The 22,690-nt window shown below is 46.6% G+C and overlaps 1 protein-coding gene across 1 annotated transcript in view; it reads left to right on the forward strand.

The window, feature by feature from the left end:
• The window catches only part of WNT7A (Wnt family member 7A), a 33,447-nt gene extending 17,122 nt beyond the window's left edge, over nucleotides 1–16,325 (forward strand). The window contains exon 4 of the mRNA XM_059480271.1: nucleotides 14,792–16,325. Coding sequence (XP_059336254.1) covers nucleotides 14,792–15,271 — 480 coding nt within the window. The 3' untranslated portion in view covers nucleotides 15,272–16,325. The remainder of the gene's footprint in view (nucleotides 1–14,791) is intronic.
• Nucleotides 16,326–22,690: the final 6,365 nt, after the last annotated feature.

Raw genomic sequence — 22,690 nt, forward strand, 5'->3', positions numbered from 1 at the left:
ATGAATGACTTAAAAACTGTGAGCATCATGTTAGGAAAGAGACAGGGCTGATAAAAGAGGCTGCCAAACAACAGAAAAATATTTCTATTTTTCTGAATATAGGCCTGAAATTCTGGAGATTTAATAGTTCTGCCTGAGCTAAATCTTTAAACACATGAAAAGATGCAGTGAAAGGGCTTGCAGCCCCACTGGAGTGGCCCTGCCTGGGGAAGAGCAGTGTTGCAGAGGGACCCCAGCATTCCAGCAGCTCCTGGCAGGAGCTCTGCTCCCAAGAGATGCCCAGGGATGCTGGTCTGCTTGGCAGGCACAGCTGGGGGACACAGAGGAGGCAGGAGATTTCTTCTACAGGGATGTGGCTGCTGTAAGGCAGCCCTGCAGTGCCTGCACACAGCCCAGCTGGCTGGGAGAGCCACACCTGCCCTGCTGCCCCTCCACCTGCAGGAACTGCTCTCATGGACCCACCAGAATAAAGCTCCTGTGCCTGGAGCTGCTCACAGCTGCTGAAGACTCCAGAGAATCTCAGAGAGCCCAGCAGGACTGGGAGAGGCTGCCCTGACACTCCTGGCACCAGCAATCAAAGGATATTGGAGTACCAGCAGCACAGCCACATTCCCTGGAGTTCAGGATTTAGCAGTGCCTTTGCCATTGCACTTCACACTTTCCAATGTGTTGTTGTTTGTGGTGGGATTTTTTTGTTTGCTTTGGTTTTTAATTTGGTTTGGTTTGGTTTTTCTGGCATGGGCGCAGAAATGTTCCTCATTTTCCTTTTCAGAAACTCCCATTCTTGATGTTAGGGACGCTCCTCCAACACCCAGCTGAGTGGTGCCCCTTGTTGACAGTGGCAGTGACAGTTCTGCCAGACCCCACTGTCACTGTCAGGGCTGTGCCAGGGCAGGTTGGCAGGCCCTGACCTGAATCCTGGCCAGGGCACCCCTGTGCTGGAGAGAGCCATGCCCAAAGCATCCTGCAAGGAATGCTCAGCCAGGACAGCACATGGCACTGCCACTCACAGAGCAGGAGTATTAACAGAGAAATATTGGCTCCATGAGGCCAGGAAACCTGGTGCTGGGTGCAGCAGATGTGCCTGTGGAGGGGGTCCTAGGAGCTCTCCTGGTGCAATATCTGGCTTAGATTAAAACCAGGCAGACAGAGAATGTTGAGGAGAAGGTTTACACACAGGGCTTGTGCCTCACTGTGGCCAGACAATGTGTAAAACATCATCTGGCAAACCTCTGATGAGGCTGTGGGGGCAAAGAGGAGTGTGCACCCAAGGACCCAGGCCCAGTTCCATCCATCCAAGGTACACCCAGTGCTCAGGCCCTGCCTTCCCTCCAAGGGCCTGGCACCCAGCTGTACTTCAGTGCAATTAGCCAAGGAGCCTTAAATGCCACAAAGTCTGTCCTGGCAGCTTCGTTGGCTGGGGCAGCAGGATTCCCAGAAAGGCCAGGCTCTGAGTTTGGAATGAATCCAGTTCACTGAATGGGAAAGCTCCCATTGAGGCTGGTGGGAGCACAAGGTGCAGCTGAGTGCTTCCAAAATCCCATCCAGCTCCATCCCAAGGCTCTGCTGGGCAGCCTCCTAGGTGTGAAAAGAAATACACATCCCTTGCAGCCTTAGAGCATTTTGTTTGTGTTTGAAAGGATCAAAGCACTATTTATGGCTTTCCTACTTTTTAGATAATAGTCTTAAAGCAAGTCCGAGCTTGACAGACAAGCTCTGCATCTTCTCAACAGCCCAGAGTAAGATAAAGGAAGCATTAATGTTGGTCTAAATTATGAGAGGGAATTGGACTGCACAAGAACTGTAATCCACAAAAATGAATTTTCATTCCACTTGTCCTCCACTTTCAGCTAATCAGAAATGGTGATACATGGTCCTACTTGTATTTTGGCTTTCAGCTCCCTCCTATATCTCATGTGGTTGAAAACTGAATTCCTGATTTACACTGGAGATTAGGGAATGATAAATGCTATCGCTCGCCCGGAGTCGCAGTTTTAGAGGATTCTGGCATTATGAGCAAAACATGCATTTCATGTGTGTGACTGCTGGAGCTGCCAGTCTGTCATGCTGCTGACAGAGAGCTGGGACTGAGGGCCAGCCTCTCTCCATAAATAACAGATCTCAAATTCCAAATTTAATAGGGGGCACCTTTTAACAATGGCAATAATCAGATGATTGCTTTGGTGATTAATTTGCTCAGCAAAGCCACTGGCTGGGTCACAGGTTTCTGGACAATTTCTGATTTAATCTGGCCTTTCTCTCTGGACAGTTAGCAACACTTCCCATAGGACCACACCTGTCATTCAGTGCTCAGAGGGGAATATCAGCTAGACAAAAATAGGTGCTGTGTAGATTATTCACTTCTCCCAGGGTTTTCAGCACCTTTGGAGCCTTGACAGAGTCCTTGGTGTCTCTCCTGTTGTGGAACAACACATTAATGATCTGAAGCATATGCAGCTTTCACACAACACAATCTTGCCACAGCAGATTCCTGCTGTGTTTGGGGGTTGTAAAACTTATCCTGGTCATGGAAAAAAAAAACCAGACCTGAGAGGCTGGAACAGGATGGGCTCCAAGGTCTCTTCCAGCCATTCTGTTGCTCTATGAAAAGTTTCAAGAAAAAACCCAGCACCTGTTAACCTTAACTGTGGCCTATGAGCTTGGCTGTCGTGTCTTGTAATGTTTTTATTAACCTGAGCTCCTTGATGTTGTGTTGAGATCAGAATCTAAGATTTTTGAGCTTCATACCTGAATTTTGGCCCAAGTTTTTGAAAAAAATTCAGAAGCAGCAATTGAGAACTGTTCTGTTTCTTCCAGCTGTCATTTGTCACACTGGAAATTCAGGTTTCCAAACCCAAGACTGATTTCCTTGCCTGATATTGGGATCTTCCATATCCACACTTTAGCAAAACTCAAAGAAGATTGGTGTTGGCCAAGTCAGCAGGAAACCAATGGTTAGGCCAGTTCACTGAGACCACTTTTAATGCAGAATCAGGCTGTGTTTATACATGAAGTGTTCACCAAATTCTGGTGGAGATCTCCCAGTGTGCAGCCTCATTCACTAAATCTCTCACAAATCCAAGCCAGGACTCGGATTTGGGGCAGGATCTGTGCTCCCTGCTGTGTGAAACTGGAACCCTCTGCAGTTACAGCCCAGACCTCCTGAGCCTGAAAGTGTCTCCAGGAATGTTTCCAAGAGCCTCAGTGATGAGTCAGGAACATGAACTCAGTTACCTGAGCTGAGCCTGTAACTCAGCAGAGGTTTTGGTAAAACTGAAAGTTAAACCAAGGTTTGGTTCAAACCTTGTCATTAACACGTGATGGCAAAAAACTCTAAGCTCATGAAGCCCTTAATGCTCACCAAGAGAAATAATTGCCAGCATGTGCTGTACAAATGGAACAGACTTTTGCTTTAATGGAAGGAGTTTCCAGGTATTTTGAAGTAAACAATTAAAAAATCAATGAATGAAGAACAACCTTTTAGTCCAAGGACACAGACAAGGCCTGTTGGTACTGGCAGGATGCAGAACTGAGCTATGGAAGGACAGAAAGGTTTCAGGGAACTGCGGGGAGGATGCTTGGCTCTCATGCCCAGTTAGTGCCAGAAGGCACCAGGATTAGTTTGAGTTAGTGCTGGTTACTGAAACCAGCCCAAGCCTTCTGGTGCTTGGAAGGGAGCTGCACCTGAAGGGTGTCCCTGGGCCCAGCAGCAGGAATGCCATGGCATGGGCTGGACCCCAGATGTGAGGCTGCTCCATCCTGGAGCTCCAGCCAGGCTCTCCTGGGAGCAGGAGCCTTGCTGGGAACCAGCCTTGCCTGCAGGATTCCAGATCCTGTCCCAGAAAGGAGCCCACCCACAGCGAGGGGACAGAGCTGCCCTGCCAGGAGATGTTCCTGAGCCCCAGAACACACTGTTGTGTTTGGCTGGATTAACCCTGCAGGCATAGAACAATTCACCATCCAGAGGGCACAATAGCCTGGAAATAAAGAAGTGCAACAAGGAGTCAAGAGAATGTGTCCAAAAAACATGGATTAAGACTTCACAGAAGTTTCTTTCAATATATCTACACTTTGTCATATTTAGCTGAATTTGCTTTGAAATTTCCAGTGGGAAATGAGAAGGCAGAAGGAAGCCAGACACCAAATGAGTGCTCAGGCTTTGCTTTTTTGCTTTCCCAGGGAATCAGCCTGAGAAGTTTGCCTTGCTATACTTAGTGCAAATTTAGACTGAAAGGTGTAGTCAAAGTCCTGAAATATTTTCTAGAAAAGTGTAGATTTGAATAACTATGCTAAGGAATACCTTAGCATTGAGATATTTGTTTCATTTGATCCAACAGACTTCTACTTTATATTAAGGTACCTTAATGAGAGATTTATCAAATTGAGATCAGATTAATACACTGAAGGTGCACGATGGACATGCATGGTTTCTTCAGCTGGTGCTTCGTGTACTGGTGGGACTCGCATTCAGCTCTGTTCCACCTTCTGAACTGGAGACGTGGAGCAACTGGTTAACCCTTTGTTAAAAACATCTGTCTCAAGGTGAAGACTCACTTGTGCGTGGCTTGTAAAGAGGAACCATCAATGGCATTGCAGGCTGCTGCTGCTGCTGCTGCTGAGCTCGTGTGTGAGTGCTGAGCAGGTAGATCAGTTCAGGAGAAGCAGCAGCACTGGGTGAGCTGGCTCAGGGAACCCATCCAACCACTCAGCACACCCCAAGTGAATTCTGTTAGCATCTGATTCCTTTGTAAGACAAAAGCTTCAACTATGGCTCAAAATGGTGCAATCACAGAATCACAGGATAGCTGGGGTTGGAAAGGACCTTAAACCCACCCAGTCCCAGCCTGGCCTTGGACATTGCCAGGGCTGCAGGGGCAGCCACAGCTCCCCTGGGCACCCTGTGCTTAGGCTGCACCCAGCATTACACAGAAATTTAGGAAATTCCACTTTCTTCTGCATAGGAGCAAATTTTCATTGAGAACAGGCCAGAAGATCCCTGTTAAAATACTTGGCTGGGTCTGGGCATGCTGCTCTTGGCAGCTGTGGGGCTGCAGAGAGAGGCTCTGCTGGTAGGATTTTATCTCTGAGAAGTGGGAGCTATCTGAAAACGTGGAAGTGGGGACCTGCAGCAGGAGGGGGAAAGCACTTATGGATTAAACTTAATTAGAAAGTCATCTTTGTAATACAATTAACACCAAAATCATGTTACTTGATGATAACATGAGTATTTTGAATTGCAAACACAAAATGTGTGGAAGTCTGTGCACAATATACACTCTATCATTGTGATCCAGCTCCTGCTTTCCAAGAACTAACATCATTGCATGGAGATTATCTGGAGGAGTAATGAGACATTTCTTTTAAACTAACAGGAATGGCTCTCACTTCCCTGAGCAGCTGTGGCCTGATGTGCCAATCTGTGAGATCCCCCCCAGGGCACAACCACCCCTGGCACTGGGCTTTGAGCCTGTGGCACAGCCCAGGCCATCCCTGTTATCTCCAGGTGTTATCCCTGGAGAACAGGGGGGCTGGGGGAAGGAGGGGAATGGGAGTGGGGGTGAGGTAGCTCAGGTGCTCTTCCCAGATCAGCAAATGGCAGGCAGGCAGAGCAGGCCATGGGTGCCTCTCCAGTGCCATTTACTGAGCTGGGAACAGTGTTAGGGCTGAAGTTTAAATATGTCTCTCTGTATCAAATACAATATAGCTCATGTTTTGTTCTAGACCAAAGGAGTTAATGGAGAAGTTGAGGTAAGAAACGCTGTGTTTTTATAAAGGCAGTACTGCACAATTGATGAAGAATTACTTTGACATTACCTAAAAAGGCCAGTAGAAAGGAAAAACATCCCTTTCAACTAAAACTACTGTCTTGGAGAACTAAAATTTATAGACATTTTTCAGCATGATGAATAATGTCCTCTGTAGCATCATCTGCTGGGTACCCTAGGGTTAACTCTCACAGTTTGGTATGCAACCAAATGAACCTGTAATTAACTGTGTGTGGCTATTGGTTGGGAATGTTTGGAAGCAATATGAAGTGATAATATTGTGCAGCTCATGCTCCTGCCAGTACTTGGCTTTGTTAGTTTAGCACTAGAGGTGTTTCCTGATTACTTGTCTGGAACCAGCCAGGCTGCTCTCTTGGTTTCCATCACTCTTTGGGAACTTTCCTCTCGACAGCTTCAGCATTTGTCAAAATGCTCTACCTGGTGGCTCCCAGCTCTTTATACAGAATCCTTTACTGGCAGCACCATCCCTGGAGAGCTTCCCCTCCACTGGGGAGGGTCCCACAGAGGGTGAAATTCAGGGGATGAGTCAGGCCTGGGTCATTCCTCTCCCTGTGAATCCGCTGTGATGAGGACAAATTCCAGTTGTGTCATTTCTTGTTTTCCCTGCATGGTTTTTATGTGCAGAATGACTCAGGTTCCATGACAAAACCCAAAGCAAGGGGCAGCAGTGACGTCCTTGTCTGAATAACCCCAAGAGTTTAACTCATTGTGTACCCAAACTGAAGAACAGAATTAAATTCAGTTCCTCTTACCTGGGGGTGTTTCCCATTTCTTCAGAAATATCATGAGAATCCCAGAGAATGGGTGAGGATCACTGTCCCAAGATCAGAACTTGGAGCAGACACTCTGGGTGTAGGATGCTGGAAGGATTGCATTGGCATTGAAGGGCTCAGGGTCAGCAGACACAGCTGAGCTTGGGTTTCACTGCCTCCACTGCCCTGATCCATTGACTGCAGGGATGGGCTTGTGGGGTGAAGCAGGGATTAAGGAAAATGGTGATTTTAACAGTGGACATCCGTGACATTTTAAATACATAGCAAAATACCACACAGGTCACTATTTTATGAGAATCCTGATTGGAAGTATCAGTGTTTTAGGGTGATTTTTATTTGGTGACCAGAATGTAAGGGGGGAAGATATGACCTAAGAAGAAATGTTATGTGGGTAGCATGTCAAAAGGCAGAAAAATTGCTGCCTCATTTTCTTTCTAAACTTAGTGTCTTAGTGTCAGTGAGCACCATGCTGTTTCTTCATTTCCAAAACTCCTCAATCATCATCTTCTATTCACTTCTGGCATGAACCTTCTCTCCAGTATCTTTTTGGAAAGGAAGATATGTACTGTGGAAAACTTATGTAGTGATAGGAAGGAAAGCTAGATAACAGAACCAACAACTCTATCTGTAATTCTGTGCCACCACCCCCATCCCCAGCCTATTTCAGCTTCATCCTACAAAGTGCTCAGGTGGGCCAGACAACGAGACTGTTCAGTATTTCACAAGCTGAAATCCATCATGTCCACAGTGTCAGTTTTGCTTGGACAGCATCAAGTAATGATCCTAGATAAATTTTCCCTTAATCTCACAATCCCATTTCAGTAAGGGGCTAGGAAATCCAATTTTCATTTAATTATAGAATATAAAATCACATGTTGAAACTCTTTAAGACAATTCAGCTATATTCTAATAATAACAAGTGAAAGCATAATAAAAGAAATCAGATTTTTTTCTGAACTATTTTTTCAAAGTTCCTTTTTATGACAGATCTTCAAACTTCCTACATGATGACACTTACTTGGCACTGCATTGATCCAGTCTAATCTAGGTGATAATGTGTCTCACAAGAGTTACTTTTCAAAAACAAGTAGTTTATCAAACCCATTGAGAGTTATGTTTTCAAATTATTTCCATTTTTTTTTCTGTTAAAATATTTGCCTTTCTTTTAAACAGAAAACCCCTCAGAACCAAAAGGCAAATGGTGCTTCAGGCAGCTGTACCCAGGGTCCAGAACAGCAGTGACCCTTCAATAAACTGAGGGGTCTCACCTTTCAGATAGTAAGCCTTTGTCATCAGCAGCTGAGAAACACAAAGTGCCACACCAGGATCCCCCATTTCCCAGCTACATCCAACTGGGAAAATGCTGCTCTCTGACTCTGTCCTAATGTAAAACCTACCTAAGCCTAAATTTGGGGATTTGCAGCTGAAATTTGTAATTTTCTAACAGCATTTCCTGTGAAAGGGTGGGTGAGGAGGTTTTGCACTGCATGCACCACTGAAAACAGAGAAAATAGGGATTTTGCAAAGCATGGGAAACCCAATCTGAGGCTCCAGCTTGGGCATTAATGTCTTTGGTTTGCATTCTGATGGCCAAAGAGAGAGAGGAGAGGAGAGGAGAGGAGAGGAGAGGAGAGGAGAGGAGAGGAGAGGAGAGGAGAGGAGAGGAGAGGAGAGGAGAGGAGAGGAGAGGAGAGGAGAGGAGAGGAGAGGAGAGGAGAGGAGAGGAGAGGAGAGGAGAGGAGAGGAGAGGAGAGGAGAGGAGAGGAGAGGAGAGGAGAGGAGAGGAGAGGAGAGGAGAGGAGAGGAGAGGAGAGGAGAGGAGAGGAGAGGAGAGGAGAGGAGAGGAGAGGAGAGGAGAGGAGAGGAGAGGAGAGGAGAGGAGAGGAGAGGAGAGGAGAGGAGAGGAGAGGAGAGGAGAGGAGAGGAGAGGAGAGGAGAGGAGAGGAGAGGAGAGGAGAGGGAGCACCTGGGGACACCTGAGGCAGGAGGGCCTGGCCCCAGGGGCACAGTTACTTTTGTGAAACCAAAGGGCTTGGGTGGAAGTGCATCCCCAGAGCAGATAAGGTGCTCTCCTAGAAGGACCCCTCAGTGCCAGAAAGCTGAGGAAGATTTGAATTCTCAGGAGGAATTTCTCCGTGGAAGGCATTGTTAAACTCCAGCAGGGCTGCCCAGGGAGGGTTGGATTCCCATCCCTGGAGGTGCCCAAGGACACTGTGGATGTGGCACCCAGGCTCTAGCTGGGGACAAGATGAGGATCAGACACAGCTGGGGCTGGATGGTGTGGGAGGGCTTTCCCCCTGAATGTTTCTGTGGCCCTGAGGCATTGTGACACCTTGTTTTATTGCACAGAGCAATCTTACAGCTTGAGAAAAGGTAACAAGGGCCAGGCCTTATGTTTGAGAAGAGCATTAATTAGGTGGTGTGAGAATCCATCTCATTAAATCTCACCTCCTGAAACCAGTTATGTCCTTTGTGTCCCAAATTCAGCTATTCAAAAATAACAGCTATAAAGGCATTCTGTGAAATTTACTTTCTGCACCCAGAAGTGGTGATAAATTGATTTAGTCTACAGCAAGTCACGGAGGTTATCAGAAGTATAAGAAAAATATGCAGGAGAAAATATTTTTTGCTGCATTCCTCTCAGCTTTTACTGGTCCTGCTCTCGTTCATTTGCTATTCTGCTCAGTGTTAGGCAGAGCCTGGAGGGCTCCAGCTCTGTGATTTAAACAACACAACCTGCCCAGGGAGAGAGGATCACATCTCATTCTGTTTGCATGTGCTGGCAGCATTGTGTGAGTACTGGGACCATGCAGAAAGTCTCACTAATACTTGTTCTTTGCTTCTTTGACACACTCGGGAGACAGAAGCTGCATTTCAAAGATAATTCCAACGTACGATCATTTTTTTATAAAGATGAAGTAAAGGGCAACTAATATTTCGGGCAGAAAGTACAAAATAAATATGAAATCCTGTAAAGGGCGCACAAGAAATGAAAGGAATCTCCTGCTTTGGGTGGCATAGAGAAAGGTCAGAAATAGGACAAAAAAAGATTGAACTTATGAGAGTTCAATAAAATTTCTGAGGCCTTCATTTTTCAGGGTGTCATGACTTCCAACCTGGAAAAAGTTTTTCTGCTCTTTAAAAGAGGATATCCCTTAGTGAAGGTGCTGAAATCCCAGGCAGCTGTGGTGTTTGCAGCATTTATTTATGCTCCTGGCTCCCTGCATAAGCAGCCCTGTGACCAGCAGGTTGCCCAATTTTCCTGAGACACCAATTCCAAGGAAAGTGCAAAGGTGGTTTGATTGATGCACTGTGGCGATTCCCTGCTCATTTTTTATTTAAAACACAAAAATTCTTGTCATGAGAAAAAGGGTTCAGCCTGCCTGGGGTAGCAGGATTTCTGGGAGAGTCACAGCTCGTGGTGTTCTGGAGCAAAGTTGTTTGATACTGACTTCAGATATTCTTTTGCACGGATTTACTTATCAAAAACATGAGAAAAAACATCTTTTGGCTGTGCTTAATAAGATCTTCATGAGGTGAGGTATCAAAGGCTGTCTGGAATGAGTCACTCTGTGGGACACAATCCTTCCCAAGCTCATCCCAGTCAGTTTGCAGAGGAGTCAGTGCAAAATGTGTTCCCACAGAAGAGATCTGATAGCACCTCTGTGCTTGTAACTAGTGCCCATCCACTGATGGGAATAGCTTCCACCTTTCCTGTTTAACTATACCTTTGCTAATTTTAAACTTGCATTTGGGTGGTTTTTATGCAGTTTCTCAATTTCTTAAAGATTCCATAGGATTTGCCTCTGACAGCAGGGTTTCTTTTTTTGTGGTCTCTCTTGTTCTTTCTTTTTCCCCAATCAAAAAGCACTAGGTGTTACTTGTACTGCCCTCAGATTTCAGAGCTTTGGGGCTAGAACAGTCCTGCAAGTTACCTAAACAGTATCATCCTTTGGAGATGGATCTCACACTTGGATGAAACAAGTGGCAGAGACGTTTCCCAATAGCTTTAAGAGACATGGTCCTTCTGCTGTCTGTCCAGTCAGCGCTACACATCCATCCAGTGCCCTTGCCAATTCCTGGGCTCACCCTACACATGATTTGGTTCTCACCTTATTTTGGTGAAAGACTAAATAAGGCATGGCTTTATTTTATTAGCTTAAAACTTCTTTTTTATTCAATCAATCTTTCCAATAGCAAAACTAATAATGTATCTCAACATTATTCCCAAAGTTTGAGGAGCTTTGTCTTATTTAAGGAGCCACAATTGCCTCTGTAATAATATCAATCACCAATCCTCACCTTCCACCAGCTGAAAGGGGCAGTTCCCCATGGCCCTCTCCAAGCCCTCCCATGTTCTTCTCTGGAGTGAAAATCTCACTCATTTTCCAATACTTACACTTTCCTTGACCTTTAGTGAAGGTGTGTGTGCAGACATTTCCAGGAGACAGTAATTGCCTGACACAGGCACTCTGATGTCAGGCAAAATTAGGCAGGACCATGGCCTTGGTGGGCAGGAGTCAGTGTCTCGCTAATTGCTAATTAATTACCTGGGCTGCAGATGCAGCCTGGGGCTGGGGTTATTCTGGTGCCTGGCCCTGCACTGATCCCATGGGAATCCTGCTGCAGGTGGGATGATCTCCAGGTGTGAGATGCAGGTCCTTGAGCACAGCTTTGGCATCAAGGGCTGCAGAGCTGGGGCTGATCTGGGGCTGGGCAGTCCTGACCCAAGGTGTGGGATCCTTGGGAAGCTCAGCTGCTTTGGTGCTGGGAGCCCAGCACTGGGGACAGACTGACACCACCAAGGGACTGGGGACAGACTCTGGGCTGGGAGAAGCCCTGTGTGGGTGTGAGTGCTGTGTCTGAGCATGCCAGGCACAGAGCCAGCTCTCCATGGGCCCCCCAGCAGGGTGGGACAGCCCTGGCTGAGCCTGCAACAGCTGGAACAGCTGGAACAGCCCCACCAGGCTGCAGAACCACATGGAGCTGGAACAGCCCCACCAGGCTGCAGAACCACATGGAGCTGGAACAGCCCCCGCCAGGCTGCAGAACCACATGGAGCTGGAACAGCCCCTGCCAGGCTATAGAACCACAGAGCTGGGACAGCCCCTGCAGCTCCTGGGCTGCTGCTGCCACCCTGCCATGGCCATCCCACACATTCCCTGCAAAGCTAAAGGGGGAGAGCAAGCAATAGCAGTGCCTAGAGGTGCTGCATCTGGAGATAACATCAGCAGGGAGAGCCAGCCCAGCTCTCCCCACAAACTATTTCCCAGAGGCAAATGGCAAAGGGAGACAGAGGGAGAAACAAGTACTGACAGTTTGCTGTAGGAGCTCAAAGAAAAAGTGGACGAAGCTAAAAGAACTGCAGCTCCTTGTCTGCATTTGATCCAGTTCAGAGCGCCCACTGGTGCATGCAGATTTACTTTCCATGGCTGGTGGAGCTGGAGATGGTCATTTGGTAAGAAACATGGGATCTGAAATTTTGTGCCCTCCATGCTCTTACATTTTAGGAAAAGTCAGTCTGTAACACACCTAAAGTTTAAATCTGATGTAAAAAGTATGAACTGCTGCATAATTCCTTCAAAGAAACAAATCCTGAAATAAAAGGTGAAGAATGCTTTAACACAGACAGAGTTTTTAAGGGAAGGGTTCTGCTTTTGGCTCACAGAAACCAAGGAAAAGACTGGTCTGTGTCCCTACCCAAAGAATCCCATATTACAGGCACTGTTTCATCAGAGGGTACTGGAATAATGTAATAGTATTAAAATACCACCATCCACACATTTTAATGTAAAACAAATAGTCCGAGCACCTCTATCAGAGTACAACCATCAAATCACCCCTGCAGGTTTGCTTTTGCTGAGGCCAGGCAGTTCCAGTCCCGTGCAGCCTCATTTCTGCAGGCTGTGGAGCCAGTTCAGCCCTGCTGGATTTGCAGGACACGGCCCTGAGAGCCCAGAGAGGAGGATGGGTTTGTGTGCAAGGACAGAAGCAACAAGAGGGGTGTGAGCCCCAGGTGGAGAGGGTGGGTTAGAGGAGGCAGGTCTGGAGGGGACACAGGTGAGGCAGATGTGCCAGGGAGATTCCAGCAGAGAGTTTGGAACCTCTGGCACCTCTGGCAAGAGCAGAGAGAAAGGGAGAGGGAGCCAGTAAACCTTAGGAAAATACAGAAACAATAAATGGGTGAGAGAACAATAAAGCAGAACTTTCTCACCTGTTTTCTCCTTCCCATCCCCTTCCAGGTGTTTTCGGACTTCTAGGAAGGGCCCCTAGCACTGGGGCTCAGCTGGTGTTGCTCAAACTTCTGTTCGAAAGCCCTTTTAGCCCTGAGTGCCTGTGGCCAGGCTGGGCTGAGAGCTGCAGAGCAGGGCCTGGCCGGGGCTGGGGCTGGGGCTGGCGTCCAGCCCAGGGCACGAGGCCACCCTGAGGAGCCCCATCCCTTCCTGAGGAGCCCCCATCCCTTCCCAAGGAGCCCCATCCCTTACCAAGGAGCCCCATCCCTTCCCAAGGATCCCCATCCCTTCCTGAGCCCCCATCCCTTCCCAAGGAGCCCCCATCCCTCAGACCCTGCTGGGATGGAAATGAAACAAACCAAAAGGCAATTTTCACTCCGGGACACAGCCCTGCCCGGGTAGGTGGCACACCATGTGTTGTGTGTTCCTGTTCCAAGCCAATTTGGCGCATCCCCGTGGCAGATTGGAAATACTCTGTTGCAAGTTTGAACATCTTACCAGGATGTCAGGCCTTCTACAAGAGCAGTGATTGAATCAGGGTTGAGAAATGTATCCCTGGCTAGTTTCAATTTCAAAAAAGAGAGCTTTTAAAAAGGTACAAATGAGGCTAAAGGAATTTATGTTATTTTTCCGGTTTCTGTGCTATAACTCCTTTTCCATCTCCTCATCTATCTTCCAAGTGTCCTGCCTTATGAATGAGTGAGCAATAAAAGAAGTATGCAGTGGCTGAGAGAGAAACTCAAGATAACAAGATAAAGGCAAAGCTTGAGCAGAAGTTAAGATGTAGATCAGAATATGGAATTTTCTCACATCTGAGTTTTAGGGCAGTCATTAGATCGTTTGCATGAAAAGCTGATTTAAAATCAGCAGCACAAAATGTGACCTAGCATGTGCTGAGTTCACTTGTGTCAAAGGCTTGGACCTGTGCTTTTGGGGGTTGTGATCCTGTCTTCAAACCACATGTGCTGACAATCTGCTCCTAGACTAAAATAAAAATAAAGCTATTTCATAGAACCAAAAAATTACAGAACCACGGAATGATTTGCATAGGAAGAGATATTAAATTTCATCTAATTCTGACCCTCCTTCCACGGGCAGGGACCTTCCTCTGGGTCAGTGCTCTGTCCTTGCCACCCCCAGCTCACAGTGAGGATTTAGGCTTGAGGAGCTGGACCTGGCTCCTTCAGTGCAGGCTGCTGTTTTCTGCTGAAAATGGCCAGTGACAGTGTCTGCTGTTTCCAAACACCCCAAGCTGAAGGGAGAGGCTGTAACAAAGGGTTAATTCCAATTTCCATATCACTGACTGGCTGCCCAGGTTTGGAGCTGCATGGATCAGCTGGGTTTTCTCAGGGGAAAAATGATGTGACCACTCCCTGAGCCCTGATAATCCCTCTGCCTGGGCTTTCCAGTGCTGGGCTCTGCCAGGCTAGGCAGAGTTTCATCATCAAAATTATTGTGGCCTCTTTCAAGTACAAGACAGTGGGAAATTAACTGCCGGAATTAGGTGTGTTTGCTTGCGATATCCCAACGTCACTGCTGCTTGGGGTCAGCTGCAGGGCCCAGGACTCAGAGCGGGGACTAAGCTGCACTCCAGTTTATTTGGCAAAGACTGGGCTGGTAAACAGCAGGAGAAGATACAGGGACAGAGTTTCAGGGGATGTGAAGGTGGAAGGGAAGATGAGGATTGACAACTTCCAAAGGAAAGAGTCGGGCACTGGGCAATCCTGTTGGAGAAAAGCTGTGCCTGAGGAGGGTCCCATTCCAGCTTTGGTCCCTCGGCTGTGCAGTTAGGCAGAGTTGTCCTCCCTGCTGAACTCACAGGGCAGGCAGGGAATCAGCTCTGCAGGCGGAACTGGCTCACACTGATGAGCATTTGCTGCCTGGGACAGCAGCGTGCCCCGTGCGTGGTGGCAGCAAACCCATCCCTGAGCGTCACCCAGCCAGTGTCCCTCTGACAGCCCTGCTATTAATGCATCCTTCTTTGTTCTTCTGACCACAGATCCTGGAGGAAAACATGAAGTTGGAGTGCAAGTGCCACGGGGTCTCGGGGTCCTGCACCACTAAAACCTGCTGGACAACGCTGCCCAAGTTCCGGGAGCTGGGCTACATCCTCAAGGACAAGTACAACGAGGCCGTGCAGGTGGAGCCCGTCAGGGCCAGCCGCAACAAGCGCCCCACCTTCCTCAAGATCAAGAAGCCGCTTTCGTACCGCAAGCCCATGGACACGGACCTGGTGTACATCGAGAAATCGCCCAACTACTGCGAGGAGGACCCAGTGACGGGCAGCGTGGGCACGCAGGGCCGCATGTGCAACAAGACGGCGCAGCAGTCCAACGGCTGCGACCTCATGTGCTGCGGCCGCGGCTACAACACCCACCAGTACTCCCGCGTGTGGCAGTGCAACTGCAAGTTCCATTGGTGCTGCTACGTGAAATGCAACACGTGCAGCGAGAGGACAGAGGTGTACACCTGTAAGTGAGCCTGCCCGGCCGCTCCCGGCCTGGATACATTTGCACATGCACTGATGGAACTGCGGGAAGAGCTGCTCTCCCCCAAGGGATGCTCACCCACGGAGCCCTCTCTTCTCTCCTCGCCTTTCATTGCTTATGTGGATACACATTTCAGACTCTTATAAAGTCAGCCAAGAAACAAAAACAAGCAAACACCTCCCCGGGCCACCAGAGACATGAAAGAGAGAGGAAAGGATCACCTCAGTGAGGAGGGAGCGCTGGCTGCCTTGCAGAGACACCGGCCGGGGAGGCATCTCTGGGGCTGGCAGCAGCTCTCGTATGGGAAAGGGGTGCTCAAACACCTCTGTGTACGAGGAGCAGGGAGGGGTAGGGGAGAAATCCCTACAGAAGGGCTTTGCACAGGATGGGATGGACAGAGCCTCCCCGTGAATTGCCCTGGCAGTGTGTGGATACACAGATTTATCCACACTCGTGAGAAGCTTCTGCTGGTCTTGCCCATCTTTCCACGTCACAGCACTTGCTGCAGCAAGAGGAACTGTGGAAGGGTTCTGTAGACACTGCTTTATCTGCCTTTCTCGTGTGTGTGTGAGCTGCAGATTTTAGCACAGGGATTTGGGACACTTGGGCATAATAATAACAATATTTAACAATTTATTCAGATAAAACTAATATTAATTTATTTAATTAAAAGAAGAACTTTACCAACCTTTCTGGAACTATTCTGCAATTAAAGTAGATAGCTGGCTTTCTTTGTGGAATAATTTTGTAGGATCAGCAAAGAAACACTGGAGCTGTACATATTATTCTTGACTAGGGTATTTCTATTAGTTGGACTTGCAGGATACGTTCTACAGTACTGGATGTTTAAGGACAAAAGCTGGCGTCTTTATATATATGTACATACACAAACACACTGTATTTGGGGGTTTTTGTTTGTTTCCTCCTGTTTGCTGCTAGTTGTCTGGAACAAAAGTGGAGTGGTAGGGGTTACAGATCTTTACCAGTTTTGCCTTTTGTGTTTTTTTTTTTTTTCTTCAATTAAAGAAAGAAACATTAATAAAATCCTGTTTGGAATATGTCTAAAAATAAGAAAATCCAGACAAAATTCCATCTTTTGGAAAAATCAACCATAGGATAAGAGAGTATATTTTGTAAGAGACTATTTTTATATAAATATTTTATTTATACTACGTCTGCTTGTTCAACCTGTACTTTTTCTCAAAACAGGCATACAATTTGTAATTCTTAGGCTATTTAACAGAGAAAGGGTAATTAGTTTGTGAACACAACAGCAGCAAGCTGGATGCATTCAGCTGCAATTGGTGGATGTGTCAGAAAGCAGGATGAACTTTCTCTCCTGGCTCCTTTCCTGCAGCTCAGTTTGCAGAATATGCAAAACAAGAACAGGGTATGTAGCATCAATTTTGTCACATGGCTTGAATTCATGATTGGTATTAACTGGATGCTCATTTATCCCATTCAAGAAAAAAAAAAAAATCCGAATTAGCTTCCCACATGCGTCAGTCATTAAACTGTGGCGTTATGACTCGCAAATGTGCTGTGTGTGCTGTCAGTTAAACCTCTGCTTTGTGCTGCTGTCAAAGCTGATTCTCATCAGGGCAGGACTGTAGACTGGGACTGTAATAACTTGCATGACACACATCGTCTGATTCTCATAGATAGGATACAAAGCTTACTTTTTGTCCAGCTCCTTTTGGCATTTACATTATTCTTTCCCCCCCCCCCCCTCCAAAGGCCAGAGCCCAAAAATACAGAAAAACATTTGGATGAGTTTAAAGAGGCAAATTTAAAGACTACTCACTTGTTTTTCAGAGCCCAACTAAGCTGTTTTGCATTCCCTTTGCTTTATTTCCTTTTTATCACTGCTGATTTCTTCAGACACTGGACTAGTAAATATTTCTCTGCATTTAGAATTGTTCTGTTCCCATTCCTTAACTCATTTGTGGCTGATAAAAAACCATGTCTAATTCTAATGTTGTTTTTCACTGGGTAAGAAAGGTGGCCCAGCATTACAGATGATATTGCACATCAGCTGTGACAGATCAGGTTCTCTGCTCCTTCCAGACTGCAGGATCTCCCCAGTTAATGAAGCATCATGATGGGAATGTGTCACTAACTCCCTGCACAGCAGCAAGTGCCACCAGGGCCAGGTGAGACACCTCTGTCCTGTGTGTTGGTCCTCCTCAGGCCAAACTCCCACCCAGCACTGTGAAAACCGAGAATTTATGAGAAGGGAAACAGAAGCATCACAAAAGATGCTGCAAAGTTTGACAACCTACCTGTTAGGACTTGGGTTTTAACTCATTCCTTGTATATATATTATTTAAGAACACAAGCCCATGCAGTTCCTAATCCTAGCAATGTATATCAGGGGTTAATGCACAGTTTCTTTGCAGGCCTGCCATTTAACACAAAATAGAATTTTTATTCAATTCAGGTCCAAGAATGGGGTATCAAAATAAAGTTATTAATGTAATTTACTTTCAATCTTATGACTTGTCAATTTTCATTGAGTTACTGCTCTTAGTCCTCCTCAATTCCACACAACTAGATTTAAAATGCAGCCACATACCATAAGGATGTTCATTATAACTCTGTATTAGGGTTAAATAATTCAGGTCTAACATTTAATATTGGAATCTTCCCCCCAGTTTGTAGTGGGCTTTGATATAGTGAATACCATATCATAGTTAAAATTGTGTTTTCCTCACTAATTAGAGTTACTTTACAAGTTATTACTTTTGCAGCATGTTTTTACCATAGAAAAGTAATGTGCAAAACTCCTGCTTCCTGTAAATTTCCATATGCAGTGACGTGCCACGTACAGCTAGCAGAATAATTATTGAAGGACAAATATGTTTAAACAGTTTTACTCACAATAATAAAAAACTGGATGCACAAGGAATTCAATTTGGTACACATTTTCCCTCTATTTTACAATATTGCTGATGAGAAAATGGAGAGAAGAAAAGGAAAAAAAAGCTGTCAATTTGTTTAATAACTGGAATAACAGTTTGGGAACCATGATTTAAAGAGCAAGGAAAACCAAATGCTGCATTCAACTAGAAAGTATTTAGAAATTTGGCTGTGTCACCTTAGACAGGAGAAATCGGGCCCATCAGGATGTGCCATGACTGTGGAGTTAATTGGTCATTGGCTAAAAGGGCTTGAATGGCCCGGAGAATAAACAGGAGAAGGGGGAAGATTTACGGGTGTGTGGACATTCCTCCCCCACACCAGCTCGGGCTTTGTGCTCGGGGATAGAGGAGCTCTGTTTTTACGTGGGGAGGGAGCTGCAAAGGCGCTGAAATGCACACAAGTGCCGGACAATGCAGCCCTCAAAGGGAAATCCATCCTTTCATGTGTGCTGCCAGGGCAGCGCTGGGCACAGGGACAGCCTGGATGGGCACGGGAAACACAGGGGCAGGGACAGCAGGGGAAGCAGAAGGGGGAAAGCTTGGCTGCAAGCTGGGAACCTGTTTATTGTGTCATCTCCCTTCCCCATCCCGTAGTGGAACCTCAGTTTGTGGAAATGGAGATGCTCTGCCTCAGGATTCCCAAGTAAGTTCTAAGGGTTTTACGTCTCAGCCTTTCTAGAAGGACAGCTAACCTGAATTGACTCAGCTTGGTACTAGAAACACTTACATAAAACATGAATCAGCTCATGATTAAGTTTTCTTTGCCACGTATGCACAAAGCTAATGGAGATATGTCTTTCAACAGTGATAATTAAACTGAAAACATCCTTAAAATATACTCTTAAATGGTTCATTTGATAAAGTTATTGTAAGGGGACACAGTAACTTAGAAAAGGCAAATAATGGCTACTAATCCACATAGCACAAGGCTCTCAATGAACCCTCCTGAGGATTACAAAACTTTTTAACTGACCACACTTCAAAATCAATTTGTTAAACAGAGAAACATTACAGACTGCAGTCTGGATGCACAAATTCAAATTAGGATGCTGTATAACTATTTCTGACAATATTTTCACATTTGTCATTATAATAGACAAGGAAGTATGCACTGTGAATGTCCCAAATGTGCACATTAACCAATACTGTCCCTTGTCCCCAACCTGTAACCAAAGGAGTCCAGGGAGCAAGAAAGTCCCCAAGTCTGAGCTGCAGGGTGGGGGTGGATGGGAAACTGGATGTGAGCCATCCCAGCCTGGCAGCCAGGGGGAACATCACTGTTCTGGGGGCACCAGGCCCAGCATGGCCAGCTGGGCCAGGGAGGGGATTGTCCCTCTCTGCTCTGCGCTGGGGCGGCCTCCCCTCAAATATTGTCTGAGGTTTTGGTCACTGCAATATAAAAAAGAGTGTCCAAAGGAGGGACACAGCATGGGGAAGGTGTGGAGGGGCCCTACAAAGAGTGTCTGAGGGCACTTGGTTTGCTCAGCTTGAGAAGGGAAGATTGAGGTCACAGCTCCAGGGGCTGCAGCCCCTCCTGAGGGGCAGCTCCAATCTCTGCTCTGGGACAGGGACAGCACCCAGGGAACAGCTGGAGCTGGCCCAGGGCAGGGTCAGGGTGGACATCAGGGAAAGGTTCTTCCCCCAGAGGCCGCTGGGGCCCTGAACAGACTCCCCTGGGTTTGGTCATGTCCCCAAGGCTGCCAGAGCTCCAGGAGCATTGGGACAACACTGAGGGACAGCCGGGGTGGGATTGTTGGGGTGTCTGTGCAGGGCCAGGGGCTGCACTCGTTGGCCCTTGCAGGTCCCTTCCCATTTAGGACGTTCCAGGATTCTAACTAGGAGACAGAAGCAGACAGATTTATTTATTTATTTATTTATTTATTTATTTGTAAGATAAATAAACGAATGGCCTGTAACAGACAGGGTGCACTCCAGAAATGCTTTGCAGTACAGAGGAAAAGCCTCAGAAGGAAAAGGCCTGGACAAATCAATGCATGGAAGGCACAGCAGAGAACAGGACGGGCTCAGCAGCACGGGCAGAGTGCAGCAAAGCTGAGCCTGCCTGCTGCTGCACAGCCCATAGAGCAACTTCATTCACATCAAGCCAAATCCGAAGTATCTGTTCCCTGGAACCAGCAAGAAACCTGTTTTGTGAGTTGTGTCTCACACAAAAGTTTTTACCTAGCAACTTTTCTTGTACACATGGAAATATGCACTATGGACATCACATACAGTGTATTTTTAGCAAAAAATCCCACAGAGGATGTTAAATACCCATCACCTTGAGAAAGAAGTCAATGGAGAAAGACACAGAAGCAGTAAAGGCAGTCATGTTAGAGCATAATGTCATCGCACAGGACTGGAAGATAGGTCATTTATTAAAAAAAAAAAAAAAGAAAAGTATTTTCCACATATTAAAAAAACCTCAGGATAATTCCTCTTGGCCTTCTCTAATGCTGTGATGTCCAGTTGTACAAAAGTTCTGAGCTGAGCCTGGTCCCAGGCAGCGACTATTGTCCCTACAAACAGACAGGAAATCAGGAGACAGAGCCCCAGAGGGTTGGCCAGTGGGCACAAAGGCAGCCTGTGAGAGAAACAGCACTATGGCCCAGATTTCTCAGCTTCTGCCATCCCTTTTGTAAAGGAACTCGAGCAATGACTGATTTGTCTCCTTGTACAAAATACATATCCAGATTTGAGGGTTTGGGGAATGCATTCACTCATGCAGTGATTTCCCTGTGTGTTCTGGGGAGCTGAGGAGAGGAAACTCCTTCCCAGGCTCATTAAATGCTGAGCACACAGTAATTAATATAACCTCCACATTAAGTATGAGTCATGCACCGGGGAAATGGAAGGAACCTGCTCTCATGTTTTGTCTCCTCGAGTCAAGTGATCAGCAAAGCTGGGAGATAGCAAAGGGGATGGCAGAGCAGGCTTTGGGAGGGAGGGGATGTGGACAGCAGTTCCACAGAGGGAACAAACAGCCTCTGGCAAGCTGAAACTCAGCTCCAAGTCTCCACAAAGCAGGGGCACATTGCTCTGATTCCCCAGCACTGGAGACATAGAAAAAGTTAGGGAATATTCTACTGGAAAGCGTTTAATAGGACAGCGTTAAAACACATGGTGTTTGCTGCCACCAAAAGAGGGGATGCGAGATGACTCACTGGGGTCAATGATTGTACCAACTAAGTACAAATTATGAGAATTAGAACAGAAGCTAAAACAAAAAATAAATTTATTAAAGCCTTTCTGAGAAGTTAAAAAGGCAATTTATCTGCTGCTGTCTCTCCTTTTGTGCTCAGCTCGGGCACCTGTCAGAATATTTTGATGCCTGCCCATTTTTAGTAGTGACCCACATGAGCTGCATTCAGATTAAACAGTAAAGAAAAAAAGCATCCCAGAATATATATTGTGTTTATTTAGGCCAGAGCAGCTTGGACGACAGTGCAAAATCAATCAGAGCCCAAAAGGAAGCTGGCAAACCGTCAGTGCCTCGGCACATCCAGGCTGCACTGGCTCACAAAGACAAGGGACAGGGCTGGGAAACTCCTGGTGTTTGTAACATACCCTTGGTTGATATAATAACGAGATGAGATGAGGGGATACACAGCCCTGAATTCATGGCTACACATCAAAGTTGTCATTTTGATGACTTGTTTGGGCAGGAGTGGCAGTGGCCGGGTGATAGATTATTCTCCCTTTATCCTGTCACAATGACATCTGCTTTATTCACAGATCAGCCACCAGTTGCTACAACAACGCCAGTGTGCTTTAGAAAATGTTGTTGAGCTGCTGAGAGAATCTTGGCTACCCATTAGCAAAATGTTAACTATGCAAAACCAAAGAGCGTTTGGTTTTGTTGTAGGAAAGAAGTCAATGCTCTGCAATAACTAAGAATGTCAAAAAGAATTTACATTCAAAAAGTAGAGAAGGGGTTTAACCCATGATATCACCATGATTCAAAAATCCCCCTGGAATTCATTAGTGAGACATTAGGTCTGAAGAATAGAGAAAATAAATAATGAGTTTTAAAAAGAAAGAACAAATACACTTTCCTCCGAGCAGCATTTTAACACGTCTGCTGCCCTTCACTTTTTCCTGTTCATTGTCTTGGAGTTTTACACAGTAAACCTTCACTAATAGGGGTTTATTTATTTTTATTTATTTCTTTCCTGCCTGCTTAGCACTTGGAGGAGCCCCTGGGTGCTGGTGACCCATGGCAGGGCACGGAGCTGGCTCCAGCACAGCCCCTCAGCCCCACTGCAGGACAGGCTGGAGAGCCTCAGCCCCCTATTCCTTAGCCAGGCAATTCCAGGGAGCATTTGCAGCAGGAATGGCTCTGTCCTGCCCTCAGACAAGGCAGCCCCGTGTTTGGGGGCTGTGCTGGGGGCAGGTGAGCATCCCTGGAAACAGGAGCAGCCCTGGAGGGAACAGTGCAGAGCTGTGCCCTGAGGCTGCTGGAGGGGCTGCTTGCAGGGAGAGGAGCCT

This window comes from Ammospiza nelsoni, chromosome 11 (genome assembly GCF_027579445.1).
Source record: "Ammospiza nelsoni isolate bAmmNel1 chromosome 11, bAmmNel1.pri, whole genome shotgun sequence".
Classification (NCBI taxonomy): Eukaryota; Metazoa; Chordata; class Aves; order Passeriformes; family Passerellidae; genus Ammospiza; species Ammospiza nelsoni.